Source organism: Polypterus senegalus, chromosome 16, assembly GCF_016835505.1.
Source record: "Polypterus senegalus isolate Bchr_013 chromosome 16, ASM1683550v1, whole genome shotgun sequence".
NCBI classification, from domain to species: Eukaryota; Metazoa; Chordata; class Cladistia; order Polypteriformes; family Polypteridae; genus Polypterus; species Polypterus senegalus.
In genome coordinates this window covers 32,271,025-32,290,128 of record NC_053169.1, presented here as the reverse complement: position 1 = coordinate 32,290,128, position 19,104 = coordinate 32,271,025, and the positions used below count along the sequence as shown (strand labels likewise).

The 19,104-nt window shown below is 36.3% G+C and overlaps 1 protein-coding gene across 1 annotated transcript; it reads left to right on the top strand.

Moving 5' to 3' along the window:
* Positions 1 to 243: 243 nt before the first annotated feature.
* On the top strand, positions 244 to 17,943 carry LOC120516619 (GTP-binding protein 2-like). The gene is made up of 5 exons (XM_039738409.1): positions 244 to 688; positions 13,755 to 13,781; positions 14,456 to 14,640; positions 17,111 to 17,219; positions 17,641 to 17,943. The coding sequence occupies exons 1-5, from the start codon at positions 494 to 496 to the stop codon at positions 17,926 to 17,928; spliced, it is 804 nt and encodes a 267-aa protein (XP_039594343.1). The 5' UTR covers positions 244 to 493; the 3' UTR covers positions 17,929 to 17,943.
* Positions 17,944 to 19,104: the final 1,161 nt, after the last annotated feature.

The window sequence follows — 19,104 nt, the reverse complement described above, 5'->3', positions numbered from 1 at the left end:
TGGAAGAATAGGGGTGGTTTTACTATGTAAATTTGTCGAATTACATTTTTGACAGAAAATGGGCGGTGTTAGGTAATTTATTCAAAATAATTTCCCGGACACTTGAGATTTTAAGTTAGAAAGGGTGGTGCCATTTCACGCGGTACCTTATTTCATCGTGTTTTGAACGTGATTGACATCTCCTTAGACCAATGTACGACGTCATCCAGCCCACTCTGTTCATAGTTGCCGTCCTATTACTGACCTTTTCTGAAATATTAAGCTTACTGACGTGTCTGTTGAGTTCCGAGCTGTTCAGCCATAGTAGAGCTTCTCTTGTTATTATGCATTCGTAGAGGTATTTTATTTGGTGTGTGCGTGTTTGTAAATGATGATTTTTTAACATCTTCTTGTGTGTCGGCTACCCGAGGCGGGTCGGCGTGAATGGCCCGCTGCCCCATTTCTGTTACGTTGAAAAAACGGGAACTAATTACAAAACCAAATCCACTAAGGGATGGACCCGAGGGTGGCCGAACTGTTTGGATCAGGTGCCGGTCTCATGTCGGCGGCACCTATGCTCGGACCAGGCTCGGTTAACGGCCTTGGGTTGCTGTCCAAAAAAACGGGCTCCAAAAACGGCAAAAAGGCGAAGAATCGAGCAACGCGAAACACCAAATCTAACAAGAACCCGCCATATCTACCTCCCGAGGTAAGAAAAGGCGCCTATAGCGCCACACTTTTAACAGTATACTATTGCTTGTGTATATGGGGGTATGTTTGTTTGTTTGTTTGTGACCGCTCATGTTTATGGAGATGTGTTTGTGTCATGTCCCGACATGTTTGAGGACGTAATCGCCAAACACCCCCCGCCCCCTAAGCCCACCATCCGGTATGCACTTCCGCGGTGTTCTGTTCGTTTATCTCGGGTAGCCGGTGGAGTGAAGTAGAGGTTACATGTCTCGCTTAACAGCTTATCGAAGTGGGGGCCCCTTTTAAAGCGTTTACCTCTAGTCGGAGACTGGGCCTCTTGGGAAGTTGATTCTCCGGTGGAAACCCTAATTGATGTAATCGGGAATATTTATCATTTATAATAGTTATTTATTGTAGCAAGAAGAACAGTTTTCATAATTAAGTAAAGAACGGTGTCATCAGGAATATTGAGTAGTGATGAGTCGGCTAGGAGGCAGGTTGTTGTACACCAACTCAATGTATTTTTGTATAGCGCCCTTCGACAGCTTAACTCCAGTCCTCGGTCGCATGTTTTACCCAAACCAGTGCTCTAAGAAAGGGTACACTATTAAACAAAGTTTTTAGCACAATACTGTTAGGTTTGTAATACTGTTTTGTTTGTTGCTACAGCATTGCTTATCTTATATTCAGAATAATCTTTGTTTTTACTTTTGGCAGTGTTTTTCACAGTACTGAGAACAACGCTATTGTTGAAATCCGAAGAGCAGGCAGCTAGCTTCTTGGTTGGCGCTTGTACCCAAGTTCAATATTTCTTGCTATAATAATCTAATTTCTTGCAGATAATCTAGAATCCATTCAATCAGTAGAGTGACTTTGACAGCAAGGCTTGGGCAGGTTAAATTTAGTGTAAATAAATGTCCAGGATTTGTTCCAGCCTTGTGCCCTGTGCTAGCTGGGATGCTTCAGTGTTATATGTTGCTCGTTTTCCTTGTAATGGTGTGGGTTTAGTGACTAAATTAGTCCGGTGAGTTAAATGTCTCACTGTGGCTGTAACTGCCAAGTCAGAAGTGTTCTTCTGTTTAGCCATTCTGGTGTGTGTGTATATAATACATATTTATAAATAAATGATATACAAATAAACTTTTATATATAACAAGCTTCTGTACAAAGCCAAATTTCCCTCTTGGGATACAGATCTTTCTATCCATCTGTCCACGTAGACTGTTTGCTTTTCCAGTGCTGTCATGATGCTTCAGCTCCCCACGACTGTGGAATCAACAACAGGATATGATATTTACCTTGATTTTTCAGGAAGCATTTGATAAGGTCCCTCATGAGAAATTGGGCATCAAACCAAAAGAAGTAGGATTTAAGGGTCTTGATGGGTGTAGATTTGGCTAAAATGCAGCAAACGGATAGTTATGGGGTGGGGCACCTTATCATACTTGGATGATGTTTGGAGTCAGTGCTGAGGCCACTTACATTTTTAATATACTTAAATGATCAGGATAGGAATTTAAACAACAAGCAGGTTTAAGTTTGCAAATTACACAAAGCTTGGTGGATTGGCAGATAATCTAGAATCCATTCAATCAGTACAGAGTGACTTTGACAGCAAGGCTTGGGCAGGTTAAATTTAGTGTAAATAAATGCAAAGTGTTACACATAGGAGTTTGCATGAACTCCCTGTGTCTCCGTTTCCTTCCACAGTCCAAGGACATGCAGGTTAGGTGAACTGCAGATCCTAAATTGACCTTAGTGTGTGGTTTGGCGTGTGTGTGTGTACACATTCACCATGTGATGGACTGGCGCCCTGTCCAGGATCTGTCCCGGCCTTGTGCCCTGTTCTAGCTGGGATAGGCTTCAGCAGACCTTGGCAACCCTGTTCAGGACTATGTCGGTTAGTAAATGACCTACTATTACATGCAGGAAGTAGAAATGTTAGATTTGAATACACAGTGGAAGATCTGAAAATTGAAAGCACTACTTATGTGAAGGACTTGGGAATCACAGTGGACACGTCACTATTAAATTTCATGTAGTGTTCAGAAGCTATTAAGAAGGTTAATGAAAAGTTAAGTTATATAGCATATTTTTTGTAATACAATTCAAAAGAAGTTACGCTTAAGCCTTCTAATTCACTGGTGAGGTTGAACCTGGAGTACTGTTTGCAGTTTTTGTCCGCAGTCTACAATGATGACATTGCAGCAGTAGAAAAAGTTCAGAGAAGAGCGACTAGACTGATTCCAGGACTGAGGGGTTTGAACAATAAGTTACCACATATTGTGGTAGACAGTAGGACTTCAGGAGCATTCAAAACTCTACTAAATGATGATATTATTGGAGGGTTTAAATGGATACGATTGGTGAGACTGAATAATCAGGTTTTTTTTTTTCTCAAAACTTTTTACTTTTTCTCTTGCTATAATGTACTGTATTCAGTGATTGGAAAGAATCCAGTATTTGTTTTTATCTAACACTTTATCTGAAAAAAAATTAAGCATCAGTACATGTGTTTTTGCACTTGAGCACTGCAACTATACTGTATAAAGTGTTTTTTATTTTTATGGTTTCCTCTAACTGCCCACAATGGTGGTGATTCACTTTACAGTTGTATGACATCCCATTTAGAGATGTAGCCATTACACTGCACTGCACCCTTTTTGTGTACTGTACCCTGTCTTGTCTGTAGTTTGAGATATATTTGCCTGTCTCTATATTCAGATATTTGCAGTGCTAATATATACATTATATAGCACCATTATTCATGAATGCAGTCTCATATCCTAATGGGAGTTGGCACTTACAACAAATTATATCTTTACATGGTTACATTTCCTTCAAATTAGGATATAAAGATAATACGTGATACTTGTTTTGCTGTTAGATCACCTTTGAATTGATAAGGAGAGTTAGTGCATGTTGGAAGTTAACACATACAAGTAAAAACTGCACTGTACTCTGCATGACACAAAAATGACCCAATAAACCTGTAACTTCACATTTAGGTAGAGAGTTTAATGAGCCAAAGGAAACTCTTGGCTACTAAGAGTTACAGCTGTGTTTGTAAATAAAGAGAAATGTAGGGGGTGGGAGCAGTGCCAGTCTGACTGGGTTGCATGTTTCTACATTGACTAAGTTGAGCGTGTGACCTATTTCTGTGAAGGTCACTTTGCACCTAATAAACAGTGAAAGCCTTGTAACTCTAGGCTGAAAAATAAATGAAGAGCTCCCTGGTTTTCTTTGCGGCATTTTCTTAACATGTGGTTTAGTTCATAAACATTGGTGTAAAATATTAAGAAAGGGGAACAAGACTAAAGAAATTGGTCAATTGGAAACATTTTTTTTTAATCATGCGTTTATTATATAAGAAAAGTGCTATATACATGTAAAGAATTATTTGTTTTAGATGTGTGACCATAATTTGAATAAAAATAGAGATGTTGAGGAGGAAAAAACTTTGAACACCATCAAATAGTTAAAGTATGTATAGCGCAGTACAAAAGCAAACTCATTTTATTTAAAAAAAAAAAAAAAAGTTATTATAAATAAGTTTTGGAGTGGTGGCAGATGAAATGGCATACGTTACGGCACCCAGCTTGTTACTGGTGGTGAGCAAATCGGCAACCTTATTAATAAAAGTTTAGCAGTAACTTGTCTTAATAGCTGTTTATCTATTCGCTCACATTTCCTCAACCATCTTTTATACATTATTGGGGAGAATGATTAAACGGGTGGTTCTTGTGAGGTGTATGCTGAGCTATCATTAATCACCCTGCATTCGTCTGGTTTCAAGTTCACCTTGAATCTGTGACTTTAATAATGGGAAGTTGAAAGTTTTTTTTGATGGGCTAAATGCCGTTCTTATGGGTAGGATTCAATTCAGTTTGTTTTTTTATAACAGTAACAGTAACAGTATAACAGTACAAGCTTAGAGTGCTGTGACACGTTCTCAGTTAAAATTAAAATTTAGGGCAGAGTGGTGGCTCTGAGGCTAAGGATCTGCGCTGGTATCCAGAAAGTTGCCGGTTCGAATCCCTGTTACTGCCAAAAAGAGATCCCACTCTGCAGGCCCTTAACTTGTAATTGCTCCAGGGACGCTGTACAATGGCTGACCTTGCGCTCTGACCCCAAGGGGTATGCCAAAACTAACAAATTCCTAATACAAGAAATTGTATAAGGTGAAATAAAGAACAAAAAAAAAATACAAACTTCACAAATTACTAATTGCAAAATGAGTACACATAAAGATATATGTTTGTTTAAACAGACCGGTAAACCAATCCAATAAAATATGGGTTTATTAGTTAATTATTTAAACTATCGCCAATTAACCATGTAGGAGAGGATGCCAAGTAGACAGTCATACAGTATATTCAGTCATTTACTTAATACCACTTTTCTCATGTCATATCAAAATATATTTTAAAAGCAGTTGTATGCTCAGGATGAGTTTCCTGTGTTTTAATATACATGAAAGTTGAGAGGTGACTCCTTTGTGCTGTCCTTTAAGTTTAATGGTAAAGGCAGAGTGACAAAAGAAATGCTTCCTCTCATGGATGACTTTGGAAATACAGCCTGTAGGACTGGCCTGGAACACCATAGTACTGTATATAGTATGCAAGTTATCCCACAATCCCACAAGCAAGTACCATGACAGATAAGCTGGTTATTGCATACTTATCTGGTTTGTTCATTCAGCTTATTAGATTATTGTACTAAAGATCTGTTCTCATATGAAATGTCTTTTAAAACATTAAGATGTGGTGAAGAGAAACAACACTGAAATAATTTGAGCATCAGATGTTAACATTGAAGAATTAGGTGCTCTGTGGTGAAGGTGGGGGTGATGAGACTTGAAGCAAATGATGGTGGGTGAAACTCTTACATTTGCTGATGCTGGCTCTTTATTTTTTTCCTTTTTTAAGATCGTCTGGTTTTTGTTATTACCTTAGATGTCTCATCGAAGATGCATCTTTTGCAATATCTGAATCACTTGTGCTCTCCTGGTTTATTTTTTTTTTTTCACCCCCTTATAGTATTTAAAACATTGCCTGAAGGGTGAACAGCCTTAGTGGAAAGATTAGTGGGTTGTCTTAGTTAATTATCACGACTTGTAAGCAAAACGTCTTTAACAAGCAGGAACAGTCAAAACAAATGTACTATAAAGTTACTGGGAATATTTACATATGCCTTCCAGACTAATGATGATGTTTAATTTTTTAAGGCATTGCAATTTCATTCACAGTATAGTAACCTCCTTTTCTAAAAAAAAAGAGAGAATATGTGAAACTGTAGAGCAGGATATTCTCTTAAAAACTAAATATCTGTATGAGATTTGCATTAGGCATCCAAAAGGTCTGTGGAAACTTTTTAAAAGAATAGTACTCTTTTATGGGTGAAGTGGGAAAGACGGTGCCTATGGCAATGGTGATACTTGCACTTCATACATTTGAGCCACATGACACAGTAGGCAACGGAAAGGCATTGTTGAAAAGTGCGTATGTTAAAATTTTACTGCATTTTGTCAGGCTGTGATTCTGTAGACCATAGCTGACCTTTGTGTCCCAATATTAAGTGCAGGGTTTGATCAAAATTTAACTGGGGTGACTGAATTATTGATGTTGGTAACTGATCAAAAGTAACAACTTGAAATTCTAAGTGTTAGTTTGAAGAGTCTGCTCCATGTTACCTTTGTGCTCACTGGAAGGCATTCTTAAATGCCCAGTGTTGCTGGAAATGTTTGACATTATATGTGTGTGACATTTGATAATATTAATCAACTATTATCAAATGTTATTAACTATAACAGTTTCTTATTTCCAATTTAGAGTAAATTGTATTATATTTTTACATCTGCAAAAAACTTTTACAAGTATATTTGTTTTGTATTAACAGTGTGCAGTTTAAATGTTTGTATTGCCTAATTAAACCATACAATCTCGTATGTAAATACTAACTTCTGTTTTCTTGTTTATAGGAGGTTGGTAGTAACCTTATCTCTGCTACCATATTGAAAGGCACTGAAGATTAAATAAATAAATAGAAAGTTCAAGTTCATGAATAGTTTATCTTTGTCTTCTTGGAAATTGTGTTAGTACTGAGCTGATATTTATTTCTACTACTTACCCTCTCCTGTGCTGCTTTATAAATGCAATTCTGTGCATTGTGTTTAAATGTTTGTTGCACAAATGGAGCTACGGCTTAAAGTTGCTAGTTTCTCAGCTTTATTGATTTTAAACATCCATTTTTTTTTTTTTATCCTGCTCGGTCCAGTTCAGGATAACAGGACCAGAGGCAGTCCTTGCAGCATGTAGTGCAAGGCTACAGCTAGCCCTGGACTTGTTGCCAAGTCAGATGCACACTAAGAAATCCTCCCTTATTTATAAATAAGATGTGTTAATTTTACAGCTGTCAGTTAAGGTGCAGGAGTTAAACATGGGTACTCCAGGGTAAAGTAGTGATTAGCAAACATGGAACTGAGACTAGGGCTGTGGAGCTGTGAGGTAGCAGCACTAACAACTGTATCTAAAAACCAGCCTTGCAGAATAACCGAGTATTGTACTGATCATACATCATTTCCTGCAGATAGTGATCTTTTGAAATGAAATAACACAAAAAAATTAACAGGACATCATTTTTAAAATCCAAAACAGTCTTACTTGATTGTCATGTCCTGGTCTCTAAATTGTCATGTATTTTATTGTGGTTGTGTTTTACTTACTGGCCTGATTGATTTGAATAAAGTTGCATGAGTGATAAAATGAGAAGAACAAAGTTGACAAAGTGTATTTGTTTAAATTTAACATCCATCTACCCATTTAATGTTTATTTATTAACTTGTATGATTATAGTGTCACAGTGAACTATAGCCTATGCCAACAGCATATGGTGCAAGAAAGGAACTAAACCAGTCTATTACAGAATAGTCTGTTATGAGCACTCAACAACACTTGCACATCCCAGGTCAATTTACATTTGCCGAACATCATAATCTGCATCTGTTGATTAAACACATGGTTATTTCTCAGTTTCTGGTCTTATTAAAACCTATAACTTCCAACAGGGTGTACACTAGACAGTGGCAATGGGTAGCATGTGATCAAACATCAAGTAACAATTTCACTGTACTCTACAGTGCCTCTACTACTGTGTTTTATAGAAATGTAAAAATATTTGAGTATTGTTTATACCTGTAAATGTTTTCCTTATCTTGATTATGGTGGTTTGTTTCGGTAAACACCCACAGATGGCCAATGACACTGTAATATTATAGCTGCAGGGCATTAGCATTCACTACCATTTTATAATCTTTCTTCCTTCTATCTTCTTGTGTTTTTTGTTTTTATGAAAACCTCCTCTAAGGAGTCTTTCTAATTGACAGATGAAAGCAGATAAAGGGTATAAATGAAACTGTCCTACAACAACTATGCAGTAATTACAAGCAGGACAGAGTACTTAATAATGAATAAAAACTTTAAGCCACTAGGGACTTCCAGAACCTTGGCAGAGAAACACTGCAGAGGATGGGTAACCCTTTAAGTCACAGAAAGTAAAGCATTCTCAAATTTTGTTCAGTGCATTTAATGTGCAATATACTGTCTGAAATAGAAAATTCTTTTTCTTGTGGCAGTTAAAAGTTGTTTTATTACTTGGTGTTTAATTTTACCACTTCAACTTTTTTTTTTTTTATCTTAAGCATTAACTCCTTTTAAAAATATATTAGAGAAATTGAAAGTCTATTATTGACTAGTTTTGTGGACCACTTGTGTGTTGTCTATATAGCTGTGTTGTATCACTTAGTTTGACAACAAAGATCAGGCCTACTGGGAGTATGTAGATTGAAAATAATATACCTAAAAAGATCCCTGCAGCACACCTTACACAATATCTTGAGTCTCTGATGTAAACTCACAACAAGCGACAAAGAATTGTATTCCTGTTCTGTAAGAGTGAAACCAACTCAAGGTACTGTTAGAAATGCTCACCTACTGGTTAGGGCGGTTCGTTAGAGTGCTGTACTCGGGTGTAATAAAATAAGAACTGATGTGCATTTTACATTAGCATTGTGCCACAAGTCATTAACTAATTTAACAAATGCACTTTCCATGATACAGTTTGGTCTAATTCTTAAATAATACTTAACTGGAAAAGATGTTTGAATTCAGTCATGTAGTTTTTCCAAAAAAACCCTACTTTTTCTAGGAACTTTATTCAAAAAAAGGTACGTTAGACACAGGTCTAAAATTGCCTGAGACTGAATTATAAAGATTATTGTTCTTAAGTAGTGGCCTAACTACTGCAGTTTTTAGTGACTCTGGAAAAATGCAAGAGTCCATTGAACAATTTATCTATATCTTCAAGTATTCTTTTGATTTTCTTTGCAAAATATTTATACAGATTGGATCAAGGATGCACATGGTCAGTGTTACCCGAGTAATTATTTAATCAAAATAAGTCTTATTTTAGTAAATTTTAATTCACTGTGTTCACTTTACTAAGGTTCAACCATGTTTGTTCTTGAGGTCTGTGGTATACTAGATCATGTATTTTATCTGAAACAAATACTGTAAAAGTGTCATAATTAGCCCATGACAGTTTGGACATACATTCCACAGACTGAGATGGCTGCAAAAGGCACATATCCGTTGAAAATAAGATTCTTCAATTTCATGGAGTAGTAGGACCATCTCGTAGATTGGACTACAGTGATGCATTTGTTATTCAGTGCCATCATTATTTCTTATTCTATGTATGTTTAATTCTTAAGACACTGCCTTTTGATTTTCTAGACTGCTTTTAGTTTTCTTGATTTATTGCTGTTGTTGATTTCTTAGAAGTGTTTTCAGAAACTGCCCACAAAAATCTTTAGATGAATATCGGCGTCAGCGGAATGGTGTACTGCAGAACAAATTTTCACCAAATGGGGAACACACAAAAGAACACGAAAATCTGAAAAACAAGTTCCACATTGGTCTTGGTGATGGGCATTGTTACATTAAAGACAATTCACTAATGATTGAATATATTTATATCTAGTAGCTTGAGTTACATCATTGTTAGGTCCCTTTGAGATGAATATCTAATGTATAGAATCCCCCATATACAGAAATACAAGGTGTACATTCTTAGATTTGTTTTTCTTTTGATGGAATAAATATTTGAAATGCAGTAATCCTGTCCTGAAGGAGTAATAAAGGACTAAAAAATGCTTGATACTCCAGTAGTTGCCTGAAAAGTGTACCACTTGGCAGTTGAGCTATATTAGAATGTTACTTGATAGCCATTTTCCCATGACAGCAGCACTAAAAATATAACTTGGAATCTGATAGCAACCATGGGTGCAAAGAATAGGAATGGATTGGGCTCAATGTGCTTTTAAATTTTCCAGTTCTTGCTTACATGCAAACTGCAGATAATATGCTCTCTTTCAACATGTTACTTGAGCAATGTACTTTGAGGTGTTGCACAAAAGGTCACTTAAAAAAATTATTTATTTATGATGCTGAATGAAATTTGAGATTGCACATCTGATTCGCTGCATTTTAAATGAATTCTTTCACACGTTACATCACTTTTTTATTTCTTATGTAACAAGCTTCTTTCTGATGTAACAGACTTGTGTCATGAATATAAAATAGAAGGTAATTTGCCTATTGTGAACTCCTCTGACACTTAAGGGCCTTTAGTTGCTTTGAAAGTGTTTCATGGAAAGGTAAGTCGGAACATGTCTGTGTCAGACTGCAAACCCAGTGCTTTGTTAGATTGGCAGTATACCATGCATTTTAAAGAGAATAACATATTTTTGTCTTTTGACGTGGTGAGGGTCATGATGGCAACGTACCAAGCTGAACAGACCAAGTCCCTTTATCCTCAGCAGTAGTGCTCTGCTCTTTCTGTGGAATTCTCTGATGCCCTCAGGCTGGTAGAGGGGGATGTTTTCTTCAGCATATCCAGGGCTTTTACAATTCTTTAAAACTGCAGCTGCAGCAGTTTGAATTTCATGGTCACCTACCATCCCGTCCCACGGTGCCAGAACTCTTCTACTTGGTATTGCTGAATAATCTTTGCCTGCAGTGCAAAACGTCCATTGCCAGGATAGCATCCCAGTTGAACAGCACTTAGGTGCTGACTGCTCCAGTGTGTGCCACAGATCAGTTTGATGAGACCAGGAGGAAAATAGATTATCTAAACTGGATAATCTTCAAGTCTCAGTTGAGAAAATTATAGACCAGAGAAGGAACAAAAACACCTTGTTGAACTTAAAAAAAAAAAAATGAATATCTACTCATACTGCATAAATAACCGCTGCAGTTGGTCCTGTAATCTTGTACCACCAGGCACATAGTGATTTAAGTTTTTTCCATGATCCACCTACACACTTTGAACCATAATGACTTTATGCTGTGACTGGCACATGCCAGTACCTGTTTTGGCTGTGAAAGACTGAAGGAATCCTCTGTTCTTTTGTGTGTTCCCCATTTGGTGAAAATTTGTTCTGGAGTACACCATTCTGCTGACGCTGATATTCATGTAGTGATTTTCATGGGCAGCATAAACACGATATTTCCTAAAAATATGAGTTGACCTCATCCTTTTCTGAACTATTACCAGAGCTCAAATTTGCATTAGTGGAGTTATTGGTTGTCTTGCCAAGCATTGGATCTGTTTTAGTTATAAAGCTACCCAAGTTATATACACTAGTATCATCTTATCATTATATAAACCGTATCATCTCCAAACAGAGGAGCAGCTTCAGCGACAGACTGCTGTTACTGTCCTGCTCCACTGACAGACTGAGGAGATCGTTCCTCCCCCACACTATGCGACTCTTCAGTTCCTCCCGGGGGGGGTAAACGTTAACATTATTCAAAGTTATTGTCTGTCTGTTATACCTTCATTGTTATCAATCTTTAATACAATATTGTTCTTTATCAGTATGCTGCTGCTGGAGTATGTGAATTTCCCCTTGGGATTAATAAAGTATCTATCTATCTAGTGATGTTGCAGTGAACAGTAGAACAAGGTTAATGCCAGACTTAACTAATTTGCATCTAGTCTTGCATTTGTTTCGTGTTTCTCCCTGTGATGGGTTTGTTGACCAGCTGTTACATTTACCCATTTGATTTTATGCTTGTTTTTTGACATTATGTATACTGGAAACTGTGCCAAAACTAAAAGAACAGAGAACCCTGTGGATTTATGTAATGAATTCAGCATCGGCAGCAAATTTGCCAGGAAATACAAAACTTTGCTCATAAGACTCATGCAAACCCGTAAGAATGAGTTTGTTTAAACTAGCTGGGAACAGATTTAACAAACCTGTTTCCTTCATCTATACAGTATGGGATGTTGATGTCTAGCAGATAAAAACTAATCATTAAACGGCTTAAATATATACTTGTCACTTTTCTTTTGAATAAATAAGTGAAAGTGCAATTAAGTATGTCCTAGCAAAAAGCAATGAAATTATAGGCTTTAGGTTGTTCTTCGGGTGATGACATTTTGTTTTTGTTTATGGTGTTGCCTAAGAACCGTCAGCAGTGTAGCCAACTATATTCTTTCTGTGCATGCAAAAAATAAGCTGGCTTGCATATTTCGGTGAAAGTTTGTCGCACCAAAAAAGAAGCAAAAATGATAACCACAGTAAAGTTTCCACTGTGAGCATTGCGACTATACAAATGTGAACTTCTGCAACAGAGAGGAGGCTTCAGGGTTGTCTTTCCTTCAAAGGTGAAAGGCCAAATATCAAGTGTAAAATATAGTTGTAGTCTCTTCAGCCTTACTCTTCTTTGTTTTGTCTTGCATGGTTAAAATAACAAAGTAAAGAGACACAATTTTGGAGCTGAATGTCTTTGGGCAGGTGGATCCCTAGTGGTTAAATGTTGAGGTATAATCCATAAGCTTGTTGGCTTTGTTCCTGGCACTTACCTTTGGCATGACTCTTAGAAGGTTTGAAACCTGACAATTCTAAAACAATGGTGATGATGAGAAAAGCATTTACACTAATAATTCAATTTTAAGACCTACAATTCACCTTAATAGAACTTTGTAGGTAAAGAGTGAGTTTCATTTAAGGAGTGGCTACTTGAAAATATTATAAAGCCATATTCTGGCACACTGTCCAGGGTTTGATATTGCCTTGCACCCTATACTTGCTGGATTAGTCCTTCCCCCAAGCCAACACACACCACCAAAACCCTGGTCTGGATTAAGCAGGCTAGAAAATGACATAACAAAACCATGTTCTATTTTTACACAGACAAGTCTATTTTATTACTTTGTGCTACACTTTTACAAAATCTGGAGGTATTGCAGTTACATCTGATAACACAAGTGATGTGTAAGACACACAAGCAGACTGCACACAAGACATCAAGTACACCATGGTGCACAGTAATGTAATATGGCTTTTGTCACAAGTTAATTAATCAAAATATATAACAAGTTAAGTATTCATGTAGCTACTAATGTCTTCTGGTTGAGTCCTAAAAGGCAATTGAACTTGACTATAGAGGAAGAAAAAGTTGTAACAAGTTTTCTGTAGGTGAACCTGTGGAATGACCATTACCAAGTCTTGAGGGGCAAGAAAAGAGGGAGTCCACCTGACCCCCCAAATCTCCCGCCTCACCCACAAAAAACGCCAGTCCTCCTTGTCAGGGTTCAAACATTCTCCGAGCCAGTATCCTCCTAGAACCTAACCCCATTTTTCCTATATAATTAATGGTTCCTCAGTATCCACACATGATTTCCATATCTGGGTTTTTTTTTTGTTTTTTTTTTCTTTCCAGGAACGTGACCCCCCATGGATCAAGTGTATATTTAGGATTTGGTACTATCTGAGGATAAGTGGGGCATAGAATGTGTCCTCCCCAGATGCAGTGGAAACTATTGTATTTAATATGAATAGCACAATATAAAATGAAGACATTTAGAAATGTCTCTTTTTGATAACAGAAAATGTTTTCATTGGGATTCTTACCTGCTTATGCCTGCAGTCCGTACAGGGGATTACGAGAGAGGTGTCCTAAATTGCCAATTGAATCAATTCGATACTAGTAAATGGTGTGTTTTTTGTTTTATAGGCTGAAGAAGGAAACATAGAGTACAAGGTAAACAGTTTTACTACTTTCCCTAAACTCATTTTACTTGCTTTACAAATAGAGCAAATCTTTGTAAATTGTCATGTTTTTTGCCTTCTGTTACAACTCTGGCATAACCTAGACTTGTTTAAGTTCATCAGCATTCCTCCATACATTTACTTATTACTTTGACTTTACCCTTTTCCATACATACTGTAGAATATGGAAAATTACTGGGAACATCCCGATGTATAAATGTGAAAATCCCATTACTTTACAGTGTGAATAGCATTCACACATGATATCCCTGACTCCTAGAGCCAGAGACTTCTAAAAGGTACACAGAATGTCTATGAACACCAGCATCACTCTTGTTGTCTAAATGAAGGTAGGATGATGAACATCAATAATCAAATTTGTTTTTTGCACAGTACTATCACATTATAGAGACTTGGTCAAGGTCTTAGTAATACCTTGGACAAGAAAGTAAAGTAAAATCGAGCCACATAAGAAATATCAAAGAATTGTATGTATTTTTTCACAGTTTCCAAAAATTCTTTAAAGCTTATTTCTTTGAGGCTAGTTGTGTAGTGTTTTTATCTATTAAATGAGTCCCACTGTGTATGCTTGTCTTGTATAATAAAATTTGCATATGTAACAGTGTTGCATAATAATTTTTGACTTCCTCTTCTTTGGCATTTTAGCTGAAGTTAGTTAACCCTACACAATATCGATTTGAGCATCTGGTGACGCAGATGAAGTGGCGACTTCAGGAGGGCCGTGGTGAGGCAATCTATCAAATTGGTGTGGAGGATAATGGCTTACTTGTAGGCCTTTCTGAAGATGACATGCGAGCATCTCTTAAAACTCTACGCAGAATGGCTGAGAAGTGAGTAAACTGTAACTGTGATCAGCTGCATGTTGGCAAGATGTGCTTTATTTTACTGGCCTTTCTGGAAGTTGTTCACCAAAAAACTTTTTAAGCACCTTCTTTTCTAAGCTTTATGGTAATTTAGTTGCTCGTTTATGCAAGGTATTACGGTAGTTGAACGACAACACAATTTTTACTTCCTGTAAACAAAGAGCAGTAATGCAGACTATCAGAAAGAGAAAAAAATATATTAGCCTTTATTTTTAAAGAAAGTAGAATAATAAATTAAAAAAGAATCGGAGGAGTTGGCCTGTGCAATCAGACAACAGCAAAAAAAGGCTACTTTAATGAATTTAGGCCTTTTTATTTTGTCCTTTAGTTGAAATAAACACTGCTTATTTGTGTTTTGGACTGTGAGTGAGCTGGTGTTAAGTACAGCAGCCAACATTTTCAATTAAAAAAAGAAGAGATGAAGACAAATTTGAAATTTTTGCTTAGTAAACAATAGACTTGTTAACAGCAAAGTTTGTCAATTTATCTTGTAAACCTTTTAAGCATGTTATATCTTCTTCATAAACACCTCATGAACATTTGATAGATTTGGGACGTTTTAAAGTTTGAGCTGTGCTTATTATTTGTTTGTGTGTGTGTCATACAGTATAAGGTTTGGTAAGAATCTAGTACTACATAATTACAAACATGGATTACCACTTTAATTACATCTCAGGAATAAGGAATGTGTAGTGGGGACACAAAAAATCTGTATAAATACTGTAAAAGTGTATTTTAATAGCAAAAAATTAATAGTGCAATTAATGATTAAAAAGATTAAAACTTAAATACATGTATATTTACATTTAAGCTGTGTTTAACTGCCAATATCAATTAATTGAATCAATGTGTGAAATTTTTTTTAATTAAACTTTGTTTCAAATAAGTGTTATTGATTGAATACTTTGTCTACTTATTTTATTAGTTAAAGTATGTATTTAAGGGATTTTTGCTTATTTTGGTATATTTATGGTACTGAACAATAAGTCTACAGAGTTTCGTTTTGTTAATAAACAAACCGGTAACACCTGTGGTCTATAGTTAAATTATAAAAATAACAAAGTTAACACTTTAATATAGAACACAAGGATTCTTGGTGTCTTTTTATACAGGAGCTTAGAGTAAAACATTTTTTAAAAGAAATAAAAAAATCTATATGGGCCAATCCAGTTACATGGTATCAGTGATCAGCATCAGTCCTAAAAAAATAAATGTGATCAGCTTATCAGTAATAGATGATATGTCTTGTGTGACAGTGAAATATTTGCACTATCCCTGAATGACCTTGGTGTGCTTTGTGTTGATTCCTGGCTTGTACTTGTATTTGTGGGATAGGTGCTGATCTACCACAGTCCTTTATAATGTGACTTCTGTAGAAACTTGTGTATTAGTTTAACATCTCTGTATATAAAAGTGCCTCTTAATCATTTATGTGGAGAGGTCAAGGTAGTATCTATTTACAAGCTTACATAAAGTAGAGAATAAATAAAATTGTTCAGTTATTTATGGTTATGTATGGCTGGACTTTTATTAAAATGCTTTAAATAGTACTTTGTGAACACTCTTGACAGCTGTTTTCCTGTTGTATAAGGAACCAGGAGACTATATGAAGAAGTGAATGATGGCTGAGTCTGTCAGTCTTTTCCATTGTTTTCTGTACTCTGCAAGAGCTAGCTTTCCTTACAAAATTAATCTAGTGCACTTTAGATCTTTCTTGTCTTTCACTTGTTATCCAGGTCTGTCCTTCCACTTAAGTCCATACTAACTAGGGTCCTTTCAATCATGGATTTTTGGACCCCTAGAAGTCAATGTATTGACTGTATTAAGAATCAAAATTAATGGCCTCTTACAAATATTGCTACATCCTGTTCACCCTGATTTTTGTGTGCAAGTTTGGAAAATCATGAATTAATTTGGCAGTATTCATTTCTAATTGTAATTATTCAATAAAAAGGTCTACATACTGTTTTTAAAGTATTTTGCTTTTGTATTAGCTGTCAATCAGTGCTCTTCATTTAAGAGGTGCTTCTTATACAGTTGCTGCCTTCAAAGCCCCTCTCTGTTGCAAAATGAAGAGTCCTTTATCTAACTTTTTTTTAAGCTGTTTGATTGTCATCACCTGTGCAGAATGTTACTCACTTTCTGAGAAAGTGTTATCTTTTGAGTGACTTGTATTGAGTTTGCTTACCTTATTTCCTTCCTAAGATTTGTACTGTCATTCACACAATCACTTAATTTTCAACTTTCATCAGCTATTCAGTATTGTCCTTTTTCTGCGTATAATTGTAAAAGTGTTCAATACGAGAAAATACCTCATCTCCAGGAAATACAAGGCTAAATTCCTCAGCTCAATTTTATTGTTCTATATGTTTAATGTTCACTGTCTTTCTATTTTGGATCAATCTATTGGTATATTTCTGTTTTTGTTGGTTTTCAGAGTTGGTGCTGACATCACAGTGTTGCGAGAAAGGGAGGTGGATTATGATTCAGATATACCCAGAAAAATATCGGAGGTTTTGGTACGAAAAGTACCAGATGACCAGCAGGTAAGCTAGTTTGTACAAATTTTTGGACTTAGTAATAGAAGTATTATGTTGGACGTTTGAACTGATGTCAGTGTTAATTAACCAGAATAAATGAAAATAGTAATGGAGCACAAGAAAAGTGTCATCTTTCTGGTTAAGTTGTCAGCTTTCACTCCTCTGGCATAGTAATCAATGCAAAAGCAATCTTGACTTCCAGTCCATACTGATCAGGTGTGCCTAAATGTAAATAGTGTTTCTCAGAAGTTTATTAAATCCAGGTTCCTTTTTTGCATGTTATATTTGAGTTGGTTATTTGCTAAGCAAATGAAGTGGGTGGAGGAGAGAGGATATTCCTATTTTATAATATACTTAGTATCAGTTTTTTAGGTATCTTAAATATGCTTGCACATTTAAGGCTTATAATACATATTTTTTTGTTCAGTTCTTAGACTTGAGGGTGGCCGTTCTTGGCAATGTTGACTCTGGAAAGTCAACTCTTCTTGGTGTACTGACGCAGGGAGAATTGGATAATGGACGGGGACGTGCACGCCTTAATCTGTTCAGACATCTTCATGAAATTCAGTCAGGCAGGACCTCAAGTATCAGCTTTGAGATCCTCGGCTTCAACAGCAAAGGGGAGGTAAAGATGAAAACTGCTGAATATCTAATGCCTCTTTTTTCAGGAAATGCCATTAAACAAACCATAAACTATTTTAATTGGCATGCTTGAAGAATGAAATGACTTAAAATTGTTCTTGCATTAATCTGTGTTAGGCATGAACTGGCAGTTGTACACTTTTCCCCTTTTGCTACAATTACAATATTTGTGAGATAATTAAAACCTTGTGGTAAAGTAGGGATGCTGGACAGCACAGACTACTTCTGCCTGGAAAATCTGCCCATAGTAATAGATTTAGTCAGTTAACCTTCTACTTTTTAGAAATATTTAACAGTGTTCTTACTGGTAAGTTACTTGGATAAAATTGTCCTTTGTATATACAACCCAGTTCCAAAAAAGGGATGCTGTGTTAAATACTATTAAAAACAATGCAGTGATTTGTAAATCCATATTTCATTCACAGTAGAACATAGAAAACATCAAATGTTGAAAGTGAGACATTTTACTATTTAATGAAAAATATTAGCTCATTTTGAATTTTATGGCAGGTAGCACATCTCAAAAAAGTTGGGATGGGGGCAACACAAGGCTTCAAAAGTAAGTGGTATAGCTGGAGGAACATATTGCAACTAATTAAGTTAATTGGCAACAGTTCAGTAACATCATTGGGTATAAAAGGAGCATCTTAGAGAGGCAAAGTCACTCAGAAGTAAAAATAGGCAGAGGTTTACCAATCTGCAAAAAAAAAAACTGTGTCTACAAATTGTGGAACAATTTCAGAATAATGTTCCTCAATGTATAATTGCGAAGATTTGGAACATCTGATCATCTACAGAGAAATCTCTGTGCACAAGGGACAAGGCCAAAAATCAATATTGGATGCCTGCTATCTTCGGGCCCTCAAGTGCCACTGCATTAAAAACAGGCCTGATTCTGGTGGAAACTGCTGCATGGGCTCAGGAACACTTCCAGAAATCATTGTCTGTGAATACAGTTTTCCATTCCTTGCACAAATGCAGGTTAAATCTCTGTCATGCAAAGAAGCCATATGTGAACGTGATCCAGAAATGCTGCCATCTTCTCTGAGGCAAAGCTATTTTAAAATGGACTGAGGCAAAGTGGAAAACTGTTCTCTGGTCAGACAAATCAGAATTTGAAATTCTTTTTGGAACACATGGAAACTGCATCCTCCAGACTAAAGAGGAGAGAGACTATCCGTCACCTTATCAGCGCTATGACTGTGTTTAATTTACATGATTTTGATCTTCGCAGTGACACCTTTTTACA